A 22878-nucleotide genomic window follows, 5' to 3' on the forward strand; every position below is an offset into this window, starting at 1 on the left:
AGATTTAGGTGTTTTGGACATGTGTAGAGGATGAGGGAAGATAATTGGGTGTAGTAAGTAAGAATCGTTAATATTAGGGACGCGGTTGTGAAGGGTAGACCAAAAAAGACCTGGGATGATGTGATTAAGTGTGACTTCAGGGTTAAGGGATTGGGCATGTGGAGAGGGTGGGGGATGATAATTGGGTGCAGAAAGTGAGAAGCGTTAATACTGGGGATGGGGGTTTGTGAGGAGTAGACCAAAAAAAACATGGGATGAGGTGATTAAGTTTGACCTCAGCATTAAGGGACTGAATGGTTAGACTGCCAGAGATTGAGCAGCATGGAGAGCTGCCATTAAGTGACAAAGGCCGATATATGCAAGCATGTTAGAGCCTTCAAAAATGAAACAAAACAAAATGAAACTACTGTATATGGAAAAGCTGTGAGCTTGGCTGCCACCCACCACTCCCTCCAAATCCAATTTCTGAAAGTGGCATTATTTACTTAATTTGCCCTAGTGTAAAGTAAGAAGTACTGTCCTCTTATTCTTTTTGAGTGAGAGAAAAAAAAAAACCTGGAAATTTGTGCTGCTATTGAATAAGTCTTGCTGAGAATGTGGGTGCCTCATGATTGGCCTAGTTAATTGGTGGCTGTTTTAAGTGGACCAGTAACTTCCTGTTTCCCACAGATATTAACCATATGATGATATTATACAGTATTTGCAAAAGTCAACTCATCTTTTATTTTAATTTTGACATGTGTTGGAGTCTATACATTCACTGATACCTATACATACTATTTACTTCTTTTACCAGCACTTTAATATCATAAACCCCTTCCCCCAGCTGGAGGTAACATCAGGTGGAGACTGGGTGCGCCTGATCCCATCGCTGGATGGAGGGATCTTTCGTTTTGATGGCGAAGGTGTGGAGGCACTCCCAGTCACTGCTCAGAACCTTCTTCACTCTTCTTTCAAATTTAACCCCGACACAATTTTCACAGGTGACACTGGCTTCCACTGACTTTATGTGCATGTGCATTGTGCCTCAGAAGTGGAGTGTATTGTACTGTACTTTAGATATGGTTTATTGATCAGACTGACCCCAGTTGATAGGTGGAGCATGCATTATTCACGTATGTGATGTGCTCCCCTAAGGTAGCACTGCATCACGTAAGTCACATATCATTCTGTAATCCTGGAAACCATTTATATGTTGGGTCATTTTTTTTTTCCCCATGAATCTGAAGCATCTCACATAAATCAGCTCTTTACCTGCACACACTGTGAAGTTTTAAGTGAGGACTGCCTGCATTTCATGGAGTCCTCTAGTTTTACCATTTTGCATCACAGGTGGAAAGGCAACTGAAGTATGGGGTTTAGCATTGAATTCAGGCCGGATTGTGTATGTTTGCAATACGCTGGGATGCAAGCGCAACCGCACCGCTGCCAAACCTGCCCATGTGTTAGTTGTCCGCCGCGTCACTCAGACTGTGCGAGCTGTTGACCCCAAATCTGGTGATGAGAGGTAAGACATTTTGATGACCCCCTACAGTATTGTGACACTTATATTCTGTCATCACTACCTCTATGCAATTCTATTGAGCTATAGAGAGACATCTTCAGACTGTAGGAGTTAGATACAGATTTAATTAATTACATCTAGATGCCTAAGTTGAGTAAAATATTTTGGAGATATCAAGAAGAAATTTAAAAATATTAGTATGTCATTATGGTCAAGAAGTTAACCCATACAGTATGTCGATGGCTTCTGTATTTTATTCCTACTGCTGGTGGATGTTTTATTCAGGCTAGGGAAAGACATCTGACTATTAAGGGGCTAATGGAGACTGTTTGTAGCTCCATCACTACTAAAGTTCTCAGCCAGCTGAACAAAATTTTTTGTAGGTAGCAAGAATAAAATGAAAAAAGCATGAAGACAGTAAAATGCCTGAATGAGAAATTGACTTGTGCTGCTGCTGCTGCTGATGATGATTTTGATGATGATGATGATGATGGAGACTGTTACTAACTCCTTCACTACAAAAGTTCTTTGCAGGTTGGACAAAATTTTCTGTAGGTAAAAAGAATATAGGGATAAATGTACACAGTAAAATGTACAAATGGGAAATAGTGTTATGATGATAATGGTGGTGGTAGTGAGATATTACTATATACAGGTGGCCCTTGTTATATGTTATGCATATCCATCTATCTGTCTATTGCCACACGCCTTAATCTCATAAAGGGTGGCCACAAACAAATTGCCTCCATGTCACCCGTCATTTCGCTGCTCTACTCCCAGCTCCCCCCCCCCCCCCCCCGGTGCTTCTCATATAACTTTCCACTCCATCCCTCCATCTCATCTTTGGCCTCCCCCTCTCTCTCCTCCCCCCCACTTCACTCACATACACTTTCCTTGTCAGTATCTCACTCTCCATTCTCTCCTTATGGCCAAACCACCTCAATGTATTCCTCCTAGTGCTTTCTGTCACATCCACACCACAACACTCTTTCACTTCCTCATTTGTCAGTTTGTCTCTGTATGTGACTGCACATGCTTCTCACAGATAACTCATTTTCACTGCTCTCGCTCTTGACTTGTGTCCCTCCAGCAAGGTCCAAGCTTCACTTTCATATGTTATAGTTGATATCACAATGCTGTCATGCAATGACTTTTTTACTTCCATGCTCACTTCCCTGTTCCTTATCACTGCTTCCAAAGAATCAGCAACTCTTCTTCCTTGTTGTACCCGTTCAAGCACGTCACCTTCTAAACTTCCATCCTCTCACCACCCAAGTACAGCAAATTCGCCCCTAACGCGAGGGTTTCGTCCCAACCGCGGCGCGATCGACGCAAAACTGTGTAAGTTTTAACTACTCCTTATTTTGTTCCCAAGACCCTCTAAATGTGGTGTTTTGCTGTTATCTGCCATTGATAATCAATATGAAGCACTTTAAGTGGTTGAAAAATTTATTTAAAGTATTAACTTACAAACACAGTGCTGCACAGCAAAACTTCAACATACAAATACATAAACACAAGGCAGCATTCCGATGCCAATTGGTTTCAGGACAGTTCGTCGTCAAGTCAGTTCACCATCACAACAATAACACAATTCGCCGTCATTAATGAAGACAGCTGTGGGTGACACTAGAATATAACTCAGAGACGAAATAAGTATATTTATAGAATGATGGGGAATCGTTCAGGGTGCAAATTGTCCTGACGGGGAATCTTCCATGTTTTGACGGGGAATTGTCTGACGGTGAATTGACTTGATGGAGAATTGTCTCGGAATCTGCCGATCATGGGTAATCATATAAATCAGGTTAACTGGTTACAAGACTATTTAATGCTTTAACTGTATTTAAGTGGTTTAACTTACATACCAGAACAGTAAATATTTAACTTACAAATACAGTACTGTGGAAAATCAGTGCAGCAAATCTTTAATGAACAAATAAAAAAGGCACTATTTCGACGCCTATCAGGTAAACTGGTTATAAGACTTTATTTCTTGCATTAACATTATTTGATAGTACTTTAATTTGTACATAAACTTACCAGAACAGTAATGTAAATATTTAACTTACAAATACAGTTCTGTGGAAAAACAGTACAGTGAATCACATGATCACGTGATCAAAACAAACCATGCACGCTGCGGTGATGTTCGAGGAACTGGCCTTTCAAAGGCCTCTCGCGTAAATTTATAGTTTTCGTAATGGTTCTTTAATCTTACTTTGTCTTATATGTATCCCAGCACTAACCGTGTATAATTGTGAGCATGTTCGGCGAGAACGTGTTTGGGGCCAACTTACTGTACAGGTATACCTTGATATACGATGCCCCAGCGTAACAATAGGGGTAGAAATACCACCATACCCCACCTAAGGATGGCCAAATCCTGGTGTAACGATATGTTTTTGTTTTTTTACTGATTTTGATGATATTTTAGACTAACACTCTGTGTTTAGTTTGATTTACAAACTGTTTTTAGACTTAGATTAATGCATTTTAGCCATAGTTGGGGTGAACATTGTCTTTTTTTAGGGTATAGTTTACTAAGCTTGATTTTTTCCAGACCTATATTTGACAGTTTTCAGATTTTATTTGTTGGTTATAGTGAGTTATTTACAGGTGTTAGTATTAGGCTTGCTTCCTTTACAGCTGTTAGGCCATTTAGATTGGCTTTAAACTTGTTTTTGGACCCACTTAGGTGAGTTTAGGACTTGGTTGGGGGGAAACCCAAGGCTCAAAAATGCATCCCTGTACTTCACATGTTAGGCTAAAGCTACCCCGAGATGCAATACCCTGCATAACGATGGGTTGTTACTTAACCAGTTGCATCATTAAACTGGGGTATACCTGTACTTAAACGGACTCACATTTTCCATTTTCTCCTCATCTAACCTCATTGTACATTCAGTGACTTCGTTTCTGTTATGGGACTGCTGAGGATTGTACGTGGAGTACAGAGAGTGGACAGGATACGGAATAATGCAATTCATTAAAGATGTGGAGTGAGGAAGTCTGTGGGCATCAGAATCGAAGAGAGTGTACTGAGATGGTTTGGTCATGTGGAGAGAATGGGTGACAATAGAATGGTGATAAAGGTATATCTGAGTGAATTTGAAGGAGGGAGGAGGTGAGTTATAGGCCAAGAGTAAGGTGGAGGGATATGGTGGATGAGTGCATGCGGAAGAAAGGTATGGAAGTTGGTGAGGCTAAGGGACTGACAAGAGAACAAACTGGTCGGATGGATTTTGTGCAGAGAAGCACATAACCAGGGATTTGGCAGCCTTTTTTAACCCTAGGATTATGACCCACAGGCCAGGCTGGGTAGCATCGTGTTGCAAGCCACAGCTCAGACTGTGCTGGCCATGCATCACTGCTAACTACTCCACCCCTACGCAGACTTACATTTGGCGCTACGCAAAGACGGAGAGAGAGAGAGAGAGAGATTTTTTTCTTTTCACCAGATGATGGCCTGGATTTTATCTTCAAGTTTATGATAAACAAAAACAAAATTTTTTGTTTTGTTTTTTTATTCATTTTTTCACTACTCCCCAATGTAAACTTACGCATGGCCATACACAAAGACAGAGAGAGAGAATTTTTCTTTTCGCCAGATGATGTCCTGGATGTTTATCTTCAGGTTTATAATAAACAAAAACTAAAAAAGACTTTTTTTCCCTTCATTTTTTTGCACAACACAGGGTGATATAAATAAAGGTAATTGCACAGTCCATGGGTTAATGTGACAGCATTCGGAATGACTCTGTCAGATATTTATATGTGAAGCTACAGAATGTGGTGAAATTGTTTTGGCTTATTTGATGGTGCAAGGATTCCATGGGCTTGAATGGTGAGTGAATGGAAACATGGCCCATTGTATTGGACAAACTTGGCCGTCTAGACATTGCTACTCCTCACCCTGCCCCAGGGTGGGAAAGGAGGTCCAGATGATGATGATAATGGTAATGACTAGGGACCTTTCCTACGTCGAATGAAAACTGTCTGTTGGTAGCTTGAATAAAGTGAAAAAGATTGTATCATAGTGCAGGGGTCTCTATCTATCTATCTATAGCCCGACGCCCTAATCCCGCAAAGGGTGGCCACAGACAAAATGCCTCCAAGTCGCTCTGTCACCCACCATTTGACTACCTCCCCCCAACTCACGCCCCCCTCCCTCATATACCTCTCAACTCCATCCCTCCACCTCATCCTCGGTCACCCTCTCCCTCCCTCCACCTCACCTACATACACCCTCTTAGTCAGTCTTTCATTCTCCATTCTCTTCACATGTCCCAACCACCTCAGTGTATTTCTCCTAATCTTCTCAACCACATCCACATCCACCCCACAGCGTTCCTTCACTTCTTCATTCGTCAACCTGTCCCTCCACTTCACTCCACATGCTCCTCTCAAGTAACTCATTTCCACTGCTCTCACTCTTGACTTGTTCCCCCCTTGCAAGGTCCATTCCTCGCTTCCATACGTCAGGGTAGGGATCACAATACTATCATGCAGTGACTTCTTAACTTCCATACTCACCTCCCTATTTCTCTTCACTGCTTTCAGTTTACCAACAACCTTCCTTCCCTGCTGTACCCTTTCACGCACTTCATCCCCCAAAGTTCCATCCTTACTCATCACACTACCCAAGTACTTGAATGCACTCACATTCTCCATATCCTCACCATCCAACCTCACTGCACACTCTGTGACTTCATTCCTCTCAAACACCATAACTTTACTTTTGTTTACATTAACTACACACTGTCCCAAATTCATTCACCAAACCTTGCAACTCCCATTCATCTTCACTCAACAGTACTGTATCATCAGCAAACAGCAACACCAGAAGCTTCCAAATCTCACCCTTATAAATAAAAAAAGGAATGTTAAAAAGATGACCTACAATGAGGACTGTAGTTAGTTTGTGTTAACTAGATGGAACTAGGCCACTACCACAGCTTGAATACACTTGACCTTCCATTTCCCGGATTAAAGGGGGGGGGGACCAGTCTGATAACCCCAAAAGTCTAGGAATCGCAAAAGTCTGGCCCCATGTACCATTCCCCAGACCTTTACCATACTTTGTCCGAATTCTTTGATAACTTCAGGCAGCTATTCAGATATTCTAGAGCATTCTGGAATGTACAGTAGGCTACCTATACCAAGATAACTAACATCCACAGTACATAAAATAATAACACTGACACATTAACATAAATATAAATGCAGTACATACTGAAATAACATAAATATAAACATAGAGACAGTATAAATGGAAAGTATAAATACTTACTGAAACGTCGAAGGTGAAACTATGTATGCCGTGATCATATAATGAAACCCCAGAATAACTTGTTATTCAGAGTTGGAGTCACCAATGACCTCTGTGTGTGACTGGGTGTCACCACTGGAGCCAGTTTGAGCTGACTTAGGTGTAGGATTGGGGTGAGCAGCATCTGGGTGAGGCGTCCGTGGCCTGCCAACCCTTTGGTGCAAAGAAGCTCGAGATCTATGAATGCCGGACTTCTGTGAGAATCTCGGCCTTGTACGGGCATATGTCCAGCATTTGATAATATTGCCTGCCCTCAGTCCATGCCGGTGAAATCTGAAATCCAAAATTCGGGGTACGGGAAATGGAGGGTCGAAAGTACTAGGTCATACAGCTGGTGGTCTGGATTTAAGGAACAGGTAAGTTAACTTTATAGGTAGCACTGGGACTTTGATTGGCAGTTTTCTCCAGTGTACTGTGAACTTAATTGAAAAGAAAAAATGTGTAAAGAAGGCCAGCTCAAATATAGGATGTTACTGTTTGTCATCAGTCTCATTTTCCTTCACCAGGTGGAACTTCAGTGTGGGTCAGCATGAGGTGAACATGGCAGGGAGTGAAGGGTGTGGGGTGGGGCAGGGTGGGGCAGAGGAGGATGAAGGAAAGGGTGATGAGGACATGCCAACACTGCACTTCATTGTACCGGATGGTGTGGTGATGGGGGTGGACGCACAGGCTCAGATGGTGTGGAAACAGAAGGTATGGTACTCACACTATTTTTACTTTTGTAAGTGTGTAATTGTGATATTGTGCATGCTATTGACACTTTTCATCCTCTCATGTATTCTCCTTCCTTGTTTTCTGGACCTTAATGCACCCTGGCCTTAGGTGGTAAAAGAATACACCCCTGTATCTAGTAAATCCTCGTATTTGGACGCATTTTACTTCAACACCTCGTTTTTCGCGCAAGAAAAGTTTCTGAGTTGTCTCACAATTTGCAAATTTCCCTACAATTCGATGCTCCCAGCCAGCAGCCAACACTCAGCAGACGATGCGTACCAATGCTCAGTCTAGGCACTGTCCATTTTTTTATGCAAGTTTTCCATGATCTTTATACAGCAGGTCCAGCGGGGCAGTAGTCAGTCATGAGTTTGATATTGTTTACGATTGTAACGTACGATCTTCAGCCGTGTCTTGAATACACAGCAGGTCCAGCTGGGCAGTAGACTCACGTGAGTTTGTTATTGTTTGTGATCGTAACGTACGATCTTCAGTCATGTCGTGCTACTATTTCTTAACAAAGAATCATTACGTGTTTCTCGTAACACTATTTATTTTTGTTTTGACGGACAGATACCTTAAATGGACGTAAAGTAAATCTATCTATCTATCTATCTATCTATAGCCCGACGCCCTAATCCCGCAAAGGGTGGCCGCAGACAAAACGCCTCCAAGTCACTCTGTCACCCACCATTTGACTCCCCTCCCCCCAACTCACCCCCCCCTCCCTCATATACCTCTCAACTCCATCCCTCCACCTCATCCTCGGTCTACCCCTCCCTCTCCCTCCCTCCACCTCACCTACATACACCCTCTTAGTCAGTCTTTCATTCTCCATTCTCTCCACATGTCCAAACCACCTCAGTGTATTTCTCCTAATCTTTTCAACCACATCCACATCTACCCCACAACGTTCCTTCATTTCTTCATTCGTCAACCTGTCCCTCCACGTCACTCCACATGCTCCTCTCAAGTAACTCATTTCCACTGCTCTCACTCTTGACTTGTTCCCCTCCTGCAAGGTCCACGCCTCGCTTCCATACGTCAGGGTAGGGATCACAATACCATCATGCAGTGACTTCTTAACTTCCATACTCACCTCCCTATTTCTCATCACTGCTTTCAGTGTACCAACAACCTTTCTTCCCTGCTGTACCCTTTCACGTACTTCATCCCCCAAAGTTCCATCCTTACTCATCACACTACCCAAGTACTTGAATGCACTCACATTCTCCATATCCTCACCATCCAACCTCACTGCACACTCTGTGACTTCATTCCTCTCAAACACCATAACTTTACTTTTGTTTACATTAACTTTCAGCTTCCTCCTCCTACACACTGTCCCAAATTCATTCACCAAACCTTGCAACTCCCATTCATCTTCACTCAACAATACTGTATCATCAGCAAACAGCAACACCGGAAGCTTCCAAATCTCACCCTCATTCATTAGGGCCACCCCCACATCCACTGCCCTACCTTGCACCTCCTTTACAACCCCATCTATATATATATTAAACAGCCATGGAGACATCACACACCCCTGTTTCAGTCCCACACTGAGATCAAAGAACTCACTCAGCTCACCATCCACTCGCACCGTAGCCCTAGCTCCCTCGTACATACTCTTCACAGCACTCAACAATTTCCCCTCCACTCCATATATTCTTAATACCTTCCACATACCTTGCCTATCTATTCTGTCATAAGCTTTCTCCAAGTCCATGAAGGCAGCTTACACTTTCCTTCCCTTCTCTAGATACTTCTCCACTAAACATCTTAGAACAAATATCTGATCTACACACCCTTTTCCCTTCCTAAATCCCCCTTGTTCTTCTCCAACTAGCTCCTCTGTCATATGCCTAACCCTATCAATGAGTATTCTACCATATATTTTACCAGTCACACTAAGAAGGCAAATACCCCTATGGTTACCACATACTTCTCTCTCCCCTTTTCCTTTGTACAGAGGAACAATTATACCTGATTTCCAGTCCTCTGGAACCCTTCCCTCTTCCCAAGCCAATCTACACAACTTCCATATCCACTCCACAACAATCTCACCCCTATACCTAAGCATTTCACCACACACTCCATCAATTCCTGGGGCCTTTCCCAGCTTAATCTTCTTCATCGCTTCCACTACTTCCGACCTACTGATCTCTTCCTCCCTCCTCTCATCTCTTCTTCTCCCAGCCATTCCCCAACCACTTATACTCACACTGCTCTCACTCTCTACATTCAACAAATCCTCAAAGTGCTCCTTCCATCTCCTCAATTTCTCTCTCTTCTCCACCAACAATCTATTATTCCCATCTTTCACTCCCCTACTATTTCCCCTTTCTCACTGCCTTACTTTCTTTACCTCCTTCCAAAACAATTTCTTACTCTCCCTCCATTTCACACTTAGATTCCTCCCAAACTCTTCATCCACTTTCTTCTTACTCTCCTTCACCAGTCTCTTAACCTCCCTTCTCCTGCTCACATATACCTCTCTCTTCTCTCTCTCATCTTCTCCCCTACCTCTACTCGCCAACCATTCACCATATGCCTTCTTCTTTTGTTCCACAGCTCGTTTCACCTCATCATTCCACCATGCTGTCCCTTGCACACCCTTGCATCTCCTCCTCACTCCACAAACCGCCTCACACGCTGCGCTTATCTCTTCCGTGAATATCTTACATACGTCTTTCACCCCTTCCATATGCTCTAGCTCATACCTTCCCAATCTTTCTTCCACTATGCTCTTATACTCTGTCCTTTTCTCACTATCTTGCAATTTCTCCACTCTTCTCACAGGAGCTGCTTCCTCCTGTCTTCCCCTTCGTCTCCTCAACCACTTTCTCTGCAGCTCTACCTTGGCCATCACTAAGTGATGGTCCGAGACTCCATTCCCCCACCCTCTCCACACCCTTGCATCCAACACTTGTCTTCTCATTCGCTCATCCACACACACGTAGTCTATCATTGCCTTTCATTCAACAAGTTCACCATCCATTCTCCTCATTACTCTCCATGTATACCGGTGGATCATCTTATGACGAAAGTAGGTGTTGGCTATTGCCAACCCCTTACCAGCACAGATGTCCACCAAAGCACTATCATTCCCATCTACTTCAGCTGGCACACCCCACTGACCAACCACTCCATCCACTCGTACATTCCCAACTTTGCCATTCATGTCTCCAATCAACAGCACTCTCTCGCTCCTCTCAAACTTGTCCATACATGCTTCTACTCTCGCCCAAAACTCATCTTTCACTCTTGCCACTCGATCCTCTGTTGGAGCATACACACATACAATCACCCATGCTTGTATACCTACTTTCATCCTCACCCATACAATCCTTGCACCCACTGTTCCATACTCTCTTATATTCTCCTTCCACTTCTTGCTTATCATGAGACATACTTCCTCTCTTGCCCTCTCATTCTCACTGACTCCCGCACATATACCTACACCGTATTCCCATTCTCTCATCCTTTCACCTTTCCATTTAGTTTCAGTCAATCCACATATATCCACTTTTGCATCCTCAAGCACCTGGACAATCTCTCTCTCTTTCACTTCATCATTCACTCCTCTCACATTCCACGTTCCTACCCTCAGAATGTCCTTTGTCCATTCCTTAGTCGTCAACGTATGGTCCGTCCGGGTCCGAGGCCCTTTATTTGCTTTTTTAGTTAGTTCTTTTTACGGGGTGGGGCACTAACCCACCACCAACCCTTTTAGTCGCCTCGTATGACAAGCAGGGATACTGGGGGAGTATTCTTGAAACCCCCTTACCCCCAGGGGGGTAAAGTAAAGCTTATCGATATTCAAGGAAAGAAAGAATAATAACCATCCCAATACAGAGATGGTAGACAGCCCACCATTTTTTTTTTTTTTTTTTTTTTTTTTTTTTTTTTTACAGCCTCTCTTCCTTGTAGCAGTGAGTAGAATAATGTTGTTATAATTTCTCCCATCCTTTTAGTGACAAAGAGGGCACATAAAATGACCAGGGTTTAGTTGACCTACTTTGATGTCGAAAATTAAATAATCTGGTGAAAAGTGGCAGCTTTTCCTTGGTTAGTGACATCAGGAACTAGCCCATCTTCATTTAAGCCAGTCTTCACTTTATTTCTGGTAAGGATTTTTGGTGTTGCAGCTCTTTATAACATTTTTAATATCTTTTCAGGCACATGTTTATTGTGTTTTTCCGTTTTAGCAGTAGCAGACACTCTTCATTTGATTTTGGGTAGGGCCTGTTTGGTGTTATAGTACTTTCTGATAGGGTAGGTATGTGCCCTACTGGAACGCTCCTCTATTTTTCTCATTGATTCTTAACTTCACACTTCGATGTTTCACGGTTTGCGAGGTTTTGGCGGAACATCCAAGCAGCAAAAAACGAGGATTTACTGTATATATACATATCGGCTCTGTTGAAGCTACATCCAGCATTTTTATGCAACATCCGGCACCAAAACGGGAAGTAACTGGCGGTTCTGTGTGGTAATGGGATTTGAGGAGTATCAACCAGCTCATACATGGTAGTCAGCCAATGCCCAGCAAAACCCCACAACATGCCAGCCAATGAAAATACAGGTCTCCCTCGTTTTACGATTGGTATGCGTTCCTAGAAAGGCAAACGTAAACCGAAATATTGTAAAGCGAAATTAAGGTTTAATGGGATAAATAGGGATGCGTTCCTGGACTCGTGTATAAGGAACCCAAGACCCATACAAGTGATCTAATATGCAATAATAATGATGATGTTTTATATATTGTAGTCGTGCTTGTCTCCCCAGCTTTCTTAATGTTGACAGCATGCTTTATGAAGTCGATACAGTCGACTGTGCAAGGCTTATGGAACGAGCGATGGAGTTCGCCCCCTCACCTGCTTCATGCTGCTTCACAATATTAAGCTTAGACTCCAGGGTTAAGGATGTTCTTGCTTTCTTTGGCCTCATATCACCAGCACCAAATGTTGCAGGGCGTTTACAAGACATCACGGTGGTGGGACTAGGGGTGCAAAATGTGAAGAACAGGAGAAATAGTAATATCACGGGCACTGATGCACACAGATGCAAAGAGGTTGTATGCTGAATAAGCACGCGGGTGAGACTGGCAAAAGCGCGGGAAACTGTGTGGGTGGGGCGGGTATGCCACGCATCTCTCAGCTGATCTGCCTGTGAGTGCAGGATTTCCACATGCCCAGTCGTAAATGCGAGGGAGCTCAATCGTAAAATGAACACTTGGTACTAAAGAAGAAGGATCGTAAATGCGAAATATCGTAAAACGAGGGAGACCTGTACCTGCAACATGCCAGCCAATCAGAATTCATTGCAAGAGTGGCCCACGGCGCACGGAGCCTAGCATCACTTTCTCAGTTTCTTGTGGATCTCTTTCAGTGAAGATGTATCTATGTGCTCTGTTCTTGTGACCATGCAGTGGCAAAACCCTATTGCCAAAACGTACTTTGTGGCCTCCCATGCCATGCTTGTTGTTGTTGCAAAGCTTATGGCCTCTCAGTGCTTTGTGTCGTAGTATTCTGTTGTGATTCTGAAATTACTGTACACGTAATTACCGCCACTAGACCACACTTGTTTAAGTGCACTGAATTGTACTGTATGGTGTACATCTCTGCCCTCCACTAATGCCAACACTGAGTGAGTATATAGTACACTATGTACATTATTACCCTACTGTATCAGTACTGTATTGAATTTTGTTTAATTTTCACCTTTTACTCTTGGGAAAGTTTTTAGGATGGAGGGTCAAGAAAAGCAAGATGAATAAACCCATTGAAAAAAAGGCATGTTCTTCATCGGTGGAAAGTGTGTGGTACCCATACGATTTTCTACCTAACAAACCAACTCTAACTACCAATGAGCTAGCAGTATCTTACAGTATCTTGGCAGTTCCATTCAGCTAAATGTTACTCATAAAAATGCAGAAAACTAAAGAAATAAATCTTGAGCTTTTATTGGTGAACTGATGGTTTGGATAGTAGTGTCGTCCATCCATCCATCATCCAGTCCCACGTTGCCCCATGAGGAGCTTAGGAGCCTGGGGCTAGGCAAGTTGGTTCTGACATTTAAGATGAGAGTGACTAGCCTCACCCATCCCTGAGTGGCACCACGTGAGCAATAAACCCCAACCATCCCTTAGATATAAACCATCACTGGCTCAATCCGACTGGAGTGCCGTAATTACTCAGTAAACCACCAGGTGCCATAATTTGGTTATATCGTTACCACCCAGAGTAGTAAATGGTTTCCTGGTGTACAGGAAACCATTTGGCTTGTCACTTAGTTTAGAGTCACGCATAGGCAGAAGGAAGAGGAAAGAATGAAGGAAAAAAAGACAGACGAGAGAGTGTAAAGTCACCCATGTACAGTAGAATTATCATGACTTCTTTGCTCACAGTTATGTAAACAGCCACAGCCTGCTAATTTATTCCTTACCAGACTGCCGTCACTTCACCCCTCACTTGCCACTCAGCTGTTTTGCAGATAAAACAGTAAATGCTTATGAATTGCTTGGAAAAATAAACTAAGGAAATCATTCTTCCGCATTTATTAGTTAACTGATGATTAGGAAAGAAGTGTTGTATGATAGAATTATCATGACTCCCATGGTCACAGTTGTGTATTTGTCCACAGCCTGCCAATTTATTCCTTGTCTGACCTTAGTACTCCAGCCCTCACTTGCCACTCAGCTGGTATGCAGATAATACAGTAAAATGTATGATTCAGAAATGCAGTAATTTTTATCCAACAAAGCAGATCTTCATTTTTATCAGCTACTGTATATTTTATCATCTCTGCCAGTGCAGATGCATTCTAAGATGATGGATAAAATTCATCTAGAATGCATTTGAGGAATAAATTGACAGGCTGTGGCCGTACACAACTGTGAGCAAGAGAGTTGTGATAATTCTGCTGTACAACATTTCTTTCCTAATTCTAAGTTCACCATCAAATGATCAAGATATATTTCTTTAGTTTATTTTTCCATGCAGTTCGTACATATATACTGTATTTTCTGCAAAACATCTGAGTGGCAAGTGAGGGGTACAGTGACAACAGTCAGGTAAGTAATAAATTGGCATGCTGTGGCCATTTACACAACTGTGAACGAAGGAGTTGTGATAATTCTACTGTACAGTACAACACTTCTTTCCAAGTCATCAGTTCACCAGTAAATGCTCAAGATTTATTGCTTTAGTTTAATTTTCCGTGTTTTGTGGATAAAATAACAAATAACATGACAAAATGAACTTACCGTGTGCATTGTGCACTACTGCAAGAAGCTGCAATTGTGTGTGTTTAAGAGGAGGTTATGTATTAAATGGAATTGTTTGAGTAACCCTGAATACGAGTGGTATTGTATATACCACAACGATGATGCCCCAAGCTCCTCAGTTAACAAGGATTGTACTGTATAGCATAATTATAGTATTAATACTGTATTATATTTTATGCATAGCCTTCATATTTTTACTCATGGAAAAGTTTTTAGGATAGAGGGTTGGGATGGATAGTAGCACAATATTCCACTCAGCGCTGAATGCTGAGCTGATGGGGAGGTACTGTGCAATGCTGTGTCTGGCATTTCACTTTATTCGGTGTAGGGCCTGGCTGAATTATAAAGGAAAATTGAGAGTTTACTGTTTATATCTTTATGTTCAGATGCATTATGGATATTTTCATAATCTTCAGTGTGGTGGACTGAATGAAAGGAAGGCAATGATTGATTATGTGTGTGTAGATGAAAGGATGCGAAAATGTGTAATGGATCCAAGAGCTTATAGAGGTTGGGGGAGTGGACTTTCTGACCAATACTTGGTGGTGGCCAGAATCAAGGTCCAATTAGGATGGAGAAATAGAAGAAGGAAAGGACTGGAAGAACGAGTATTTGTAAGGAGAGTGGAAAGGTTACAAGAGGATGAGAAAAAGGCAGAGTATAAGAGAGAAGTGGAGGAACGATTGGGTAAATATGAGTTGGAGCAGATGGGGGACGTGGAAGGTGTGTGCACGATATTTACAGAAGAAATATGTGCTGCATGTGATGTGGTTTGTGGGATGAAGAGAAGACGGAGGGGTGTGCAAGGAACAGTGTGGTGGAATGAAGAGGTGAGACAGGCTGTGACACAAAAGAAGAAAGCATACAATGAATGGATGAGAAATAGGGGCGTGGAAGAAGTTGAGAGGCGGAAGAGAGAGTTATATGTAGAAAGAAAGAGAGAGGTGAAAAGATTAGTAAGAGAGAGAAGAGAGTGGATGAGGAATTTGGAAGGAATTTGAGTGTAAAGTGGAGGGACTGTAAGAAAATGTTCTGGAAAGAGGTGAAAAGAGTAAGACAGGGTGGAAGTGAAGTTAGCATGGGAGTGAAAGATAAAAATGGTAAATTACTAGTGGAGAAGGAAGAAAAAGTGAGCAGATGGAGAGGACACTTTAAGGAATTGTTGAACGTAGAGGATGGAAGTAATGCGAGTATAAGTGGCTGGGGAATGGCTGGGAGAAGGAGGGAGGTGAGAAGACAGGAAGAAATCAGTAGGATAGAAGTTGTGGAAGCAATGAAGAAAGTTAAATTGGGGAAAGCCCCAGGAATTGATGGAGTGTGTGGTGAAATGCTGAAGCATGGGGGAGAGATAGTAGTCGAATGGATGTGGAAGATGTGCAGATTGGATTGGGAGGAAGGTAGAGTCCCGGAGGATTGGAAGTCAGGTATAATTATTCCCTTGTACAAAGGAAAAGGGGAAAAAGAAGTGTGTGGTAATCATAGGGGCATCTGTCTTCTTAGTATAATAGGAAAAGTGTATGGTAGGATACTTATTGACAGAGTTAGAGAAAGAACAGAGGAATTAATTGGAGAAAAACAGGGAGGCTTTAGAAAGGGAAGAGGTTGTGTAGATCAGATATTCATTCTTAGATCTTTAGTGGAAAAGTTTCTAGAGAAGGGAAAGAAGTTGTATGCGGCTTTCATGGATTTGGAGAAAGCATATGACAGGGTGGATAGACAAGGATTGTGGAAAGTATTAAGAATATATGGAGTAGATGGGAAGTTGTTGAATGCTGTGAAGAGTATGTGTGAAGGTGCTAAGGCTGCAGTGCTTGTGGATGGTGAACTGAGTGAATTTTTCTCTTTGAAGGTTGGGTTGAAACAGCAATGTGTCATGCCTCCATGGTTGTTCAATCTGTACATGGATGGAGTAATAAAAGAGGTACAAGGTAGGGTATTGGATGTTGGAGTGGCCCTGGTGAGCGAGGGTAGTGTTTGGAAACTCCCTGTACTGTTGTTTGCAGATGATACTGTGTTGTTGAGTGAAGACGAAGGAGAGCTGCAAGGCTTGGTGGATGAGTTTGGGAGAGTGTGTAAGAAACGGAATCTAAAGGTGAATGTAGGGAAGAGTAAAGTGATGGTCTTTGAGAGAGATGAAGTTAGTGAATGTACAACGAGGTTGGATGGTGAGGAATTGGAAAATGTGAGTACGTTTAGGTACTTGGGTAGTGTGATAAGTAAGGATGGAGGTTTGGAGGGTGAAGTGCTTGAAAGGGTACAGCAGGGAAGAAAGGTTGCTGGTTTCTTGAAAGCAGTGATAAGAAACAGAGAAGTGAGCATGGAAGTGAAAAAGTTACTACATGACAGTATTGTGATACCAACTCTAACGTATAGAAGTGAAGCTTGGACGTTGCTGAAATGACACAAGTCAAGAGTGAGAGCAGTGGAAATGAGTTATTTAAGAGGAGCCTGTGGAGTCACATGGAGAGACAGGCTGACGAATGAGGATACAAAGGAGCGTTGTGATGTGGATTTGGATGTGATAGGAAGCATTATGAGGAACACACTGAGGTGGTTTGGCCATGTGGAGAGGATGGAGGGTGAGAGACTGACGAAGAGAGTGTATGTGAGTGAGGTGGAGGGGGGAAGAGGGAGGGGGAAGCCGAGGATGAGATGGAGGGATGGGGTGGAGAGGTATATGAGAGAGGGGGGTGTGAGTTGGGAGCAGGGCAGTGAAATGGCGGGGGACAGGGCGACGTTGAGGCGATTTGTTTGTGGCCACCCCAAATGGGTTTGAGGCGTCTGGCAATAGATAGATAGATAGAATAATGTAGTGCATTTACCCAGTTGCCTTCAAACAGTTTTTTAGATACCAGGTGATATAGTGACAGAAGGTGCTTCAGCCAGATGTAACCCATGTAGGCCTACTTTGAAGGGTTGGTTGATGTTTGTTGCTCATGTAACATGCTTTCGGCAAGCAACTGGTCACTCACCTCAAGTGTCTGGACTGGTTATATAGCCTTGGGCCCCTCTACTCCTGATGGGATAGTGCTGGTGGATGAAAGGACTACATACAATATATCCTTGTGTCCCTCAGCTAGCATCCCCAGTGGTGGGTGCATGGAAGGTGGTGAGGGGCAGTGTGGAAGAGGTAGACCTGTTCAGCACTTCAAACATACCTGCACTTTCACCCAGCCAGGACCGTCCACCCACACAGGTTAGTACACACATAATATCTCTTGGTGGGATTATCTCTTATTTTCAGAACTTTTGTGTGATGTGTATCAGGTGCTTGTATTGTATAATCTCCGTGGAAATATATCAGAAAGAAATGGCATTCCCAGCCCACCTTCCACCCCTCCTTTTTATTGCAATGTAGTGTATGAGCTACAAAACTGGTTATGTCCCTGGTGAACAAAATTGGGTCCACCAGTTGTATTTTGTCATGTTGATTGTATTATATAGCCTTTGTTAGAAAACCTAAGGGTAAAGTGATGATTGGAGAGATAGGAATTAAATCAGACTCAGAACATAATCTATAAATATGTAATAATTAAGGTGAATAGACTGGGCCTTGTATCCACTGTACTGGACATGTGCATTGCAAAGTTCATTACTCTAACCACTCATCCATAATGCTTTCCCACTAGGCTTGCAGACCAGTTTTCTGTTTGTACAAGAAGTCCTAGTTATTGGTCATTGTTATGTTGCCAAATATCCCAACTTTTTTCACACAACTGGTACTGGAGATACGTAAATGAGAAACTTTAATAGGCAATTCTTCTGTAATTTATTATGGCTTTAATGTGGTAGGTGGTGGCGACTATCATCCACTTAGTTGATGTAATGCTGCCTTCTTCTCCCTTCACTTGTATCGTTCTTTTTCTGTGTTTTCCCTCCTCTCTTCTTATTTTCTCTCATCCTTCCTGTCACTTTTTATTACAGGTACTCTTCTTTCCACATCAGATGGCTCTACACTGCGTGACAAGCCTAATGGTGTCCTTTAACCCTTCTCAGGTACACCCGGGTCTGACAGACCCGGGCAGTTTTTTCAGTGGTATAGTTCAGTAACTTACAGATACCTGGGATCCCTCCCCATCTCAATAGCTTCCTAACTTTTGTGCCATGCAGGGTGTAGGGGGGTTACTTTCGCGTTTCTCTGTGTTTTTGCAATACCATATGTCACTCAGAATTGCACGTCGAGTCTGTAAGACCCAGGTGTACCTGAGGAGGGGGGAGAATTTTTCACTATGAGTTTGCAAGTTGATTTTATGTTGTGTGGGATCCGCTATGCCTATAATGAAGGTCCTCCATCCCTCATGTTGTGACACAAGTGCTAGGCTTATAGTGTTCTTTGTTTTCATGTATGGTAAAAAAAAAAAAATTTAGTTTGGCATTTTTTTTTTTTTTTTTCATAATTTTAAAAAAAATGTGTGGAGTTCAATGAATTAAAACTTATTCACTTAGTTTTGTAACTGATAAGACCTATACATTGTAGGATATTCAGGAATTCAATTTATAAAACATGTGTGACACTACAGCATTTTTTTAAAGCTGGGTCTGACAGACACAGGTGTACCTAAGTTGTAAGTGAAACTGTAGGTCTGCCTGAGGAGGGTTAATCCAGGAGACCATTTATAATGCTGGGTGGTAACCATATAATCATATATTCAGGTAATGTGGAGTCTACTATGTCACCCATGTTAACTGGGTGGTGAGATGCAAATGCAGCATCAGGAACCACGCCTCTACATTTTTCCCTTTGCCTTGCTGTAGCGAGGTACTGTTCATTGCAAGGAAAAATTGGTTCACTGCATGAGACAGGCCTTCAGGAGTGGTTACTTGCCTATGATTGATGGGTCTACTTAGCAAGACAGACGGGTTGCTTAACAACAACAACTATGGTTTTAATCCTTAGCGAGTGGCAGAACTATATATAGACTGTGTAGATTCTACTGAAAAATTGCAGGGAGACTATATATAGATGCTTCCCCTAAATTGTCCTCTGAAAATCCTAGCAGTGGCTACATTTAGTCAGCAATGTTTAAGTGCCCTAGAGCCTCAAATATCCCTCACTGGCGACATAAGGGTAGCAGGTGGCTTATATAATGTGGCTGACTCAGTGACTCAGTCAGTCTGTTCCCAGCTCTTAGAGGGGACACAACACTCCTTTGTTTCTCCTGTAGACCTCAGTTTCTATTTTTTTCATATATATTTGGATATTGCAGACATAATCACGTCCCACACAAGGAGGAACACTATTGATAATGAGATACAACTCATTCTAAATCAGGGTTTGGTTGATGATTTTATTGATGATATTACTAGTGATTCTGCATCAGATATGATGGTAATGACAATGATAGTAATGATGAATCACAGTTTGAGATTGCAGTGGAGTCAGATGATAATCTGTCAAGTGCAGAAGTTGAGGGCAGATGACGACAGTGCTCCAGTTGGGTGGTTGAGTCATTCTCCAGTTAGTAGAGAACGATTGCCATTTGCTGGAGACACAGGGTTCAAACTAGTTTTGCAAAATCATGAGGACCCACTGGAGATTTTTATGTCTTGTAGACAGGGATATAATTGAACATATAGTGAGAGACACAAATATGCAGCCAAGGTCATGAAGAAAAGAGAAGGAAAGGGAAAATGATGAGAAAGAGTAGAGATCTGATGTGGAAGGAAACTAATGTTGGGGAGATGTATACCTTTTTAGGTTTGGTCATTTTACTAGGCATAGTAAAGAAGCTTACAATCTACTCATACCACTCCACCAACTAGATGTTTGCAACACCCTTTTTGCTATCTGAATGAAATATAGCAACTATTCCACATTGCAGTAGGGTCTATAAATACAGTAGATTGTGTTACAACCTTATGTGCAGTAGTGTCTATGTATAGATTATGTTAAAACCTTACATAATGCAGTGTAACTATGTTCCAATCCTATTGTCAGGGGCATCAGTATAAAGATGATTTTTTTTTTATTAGGTGCTTCTCAGCAACTGCTGGTAGTAGTAGTGACTCAGTGGGTTAGAGCGCTCCATCCTGACCGATGGGCCGGAGGATCGAATCCACCCAAAGGTCATTGGTAGACATCAGGAAGGGCATCCGGTCATAAAATGCTACACTCTCCAATCCAAAGTCCTATACCCAGTGGCAACGCCTTAGCCCTTTGGGGGATACCTGGCGTAAATCTTTTTTTTTTTTTTTTTAGCAACTGCTGCAACTGGCTAAGGGTTAAAGGACACAATATAATAAAGACTCACTGTATTGTCCAGTGTCTAAAATATACCTGTACAATGTGGTGGCAGGGGGAGGACAGTGAACAGCCTGCCCTTTATGTGGGTGTGCATCAGAAGCAGCTGTACATCCAGCAGAGCGGCCACATGCAGCACAGAGTCACCCATGCCACCAGAGTCTTCACTGCTGACACTGCCTCTCAGGGTATGGCATGGGGGGGGGGTTATAACTGAAATATTAGTCAGTCAGTGCCATGCTTCCTTGTAAAGGGATCCTCATATTGGGGTTGTCCATAATTTAGCTGATGTTTTATGTGGACTGTAAGCCAAACCAAGTGACATAACCAACTAATTACCTCCCAACAGCTGCAGGAATGAAGTAATGAAATCTGGTTGTAGCAGTCCAGTGAATCTTTTTTTTCTTGATGTATTTCATCCATAGTAGAAAAGAAAAATGCTGTTCCCAGTTAGATCAAAGAACCATCATCAGGATATCCCCACTACATGTGATTGTGGGGAATTTTAGGTTAAGATGACGAACATGATGAAGGTATAAGATATTAGTATGTAAGAAATTCACCTGCCTGACTTCATCCTGCCCACAGACCCAGACAGTGAAGTAAGCCGAGAGGTTCGCTTCCCAAGGGTGGAGTGGCGTCCTTACCTTGCTACAGCTCCCTCTCGCACCCCAATCATGCACCACACCCCCCCACGCCCTCGCCACCCCTTGCTAGAGTACACACCTGAAGAGAGAGATACAGCACTTACTGTAATGCATCAGGCTGACTATCCCTTTGGTGAGTAATGGCATTTCTTACTTGCACATCAAGTTAAAGAGTTTCAGTAAAAATACTTACATGGAACTGAATTGTAGCAGCTGTGCTAGATATGTTTTTGGAGTTGTGTATTTAAAAATGAGCGATTGGTGAAAAAGATAACTAGATCTGATGTGAGAGGTGTAAGGCTGAGAGGAAGACCACGAATAGGATGGATGGACAGTGTGAAGAGAGCGCTGGATGCAAGAGGGATGTCTGTTGAGCAAGGAAGAGTGGCTGTGCGTGACAGAAATAAATGGAGAGAAACTGTGAATGAATAAATGATGACGCAGCCCTGAGGGGATATTCTCCCGCATTTGGTCTGATCAGCTAGTCAGGTCAGGTGCGGGTAAGGGGATGGGTCTGTTATGATGTGGTAGGGGTAAACCAGCTCTTCTGTCGGGCCCTGCTGCAGATGTCACTGATTGCATTGCGCAGTTGACCCTTGTGTGGTGTGGTGTGGTGAGGATCTGTCCGTTCTTCCCTCTGGGGCCAAGATGCAAATGAATGTGTTTGAATGGATAAGTAAATGGGGAGTGTGTCGTCCTGTCTCAGCTACCTCCCTTTCCTTGGGGGAAGCAGCCTAGGTATATAGATAGATAGATAGTATTTAAATAATGTTATTAATGTTATAACCAGATATCTGTCTATGTATCTGTAGTCAGATGCCTTAATCCTGTAAGGGGTGGCCACAGACAAATTGCCTCCATGTCTCCCTGTCCCCTACATTATGCTAACCTCCCCCTATTCCCCCCCCCCCCATGTACAGTGCCCTCACGTCCAACACGGTAATATTGTAATGCACGGGTCCCGTGTTGGACCAAAAATGTGATGAACAAACAACAGAGCATATGGGGAAAAATGAATTATGTCAGCAGCCCTAGGAAAAGTCACCCTAAATACCTACCATATACCTATATATATATTGGTACTACTGTAATTATAATAAATGGTACTATACTGTGAATGATAACAAACCTTTTAGGATAGTGTTGGTG

General features: G+C 42.6%; 1 protein-coding gene across 1 annotated transcript in view; it reads left to right on the forward strand.

Moving 5' to 3' along the window:
- Positions 1-22878, forward strand: part of PEK (pancreatic eIF-2alpha kinase) — a 131646-nt gene that overhangs the window by 26173 nt on the left and 82595 nt on the right. The window contains exons 3-9 of the mRNA XM_080280576.1: positions 827-983; positions 1333-1507; positions 7343-7529; positions 17918-18041; positions 18659-18663; positions 21138-21270; positions 21686-21862. Of these exons, the coding sequence (XP_080136702.1) occupies positions 827-983; positions 1333-1507; positions 7343-7529; positions 17918-18041; positions 18659-18663; positions 21138-21270; positions 21686-21862 (958 nt within the window). The remainder of the gene's footprint in view (positions 1-826; positions 984-1332; positions 1508-7342; positions 7530-17917; positions 18042-18658; positions 18664-21137; positions 21271-21685; positions 21863-22878) is intronic.

This window comes from Coenobita brevimanus, chromosome 85 (genome assembly GCF_032717465.1).
Source record: "Coenobita brevimanus isolate Jiangsu-jjx chromosome 85, ASM3271746v2, whole genome shotgun sequence".
NCBI classification, from domain to species: domain Eukaryota; kingdom Metazoa; phylum Arthropoda; class Malacostraca; order Decapoda; family Coenobitidae; genus Coenobita; species Coenobita brevimanus.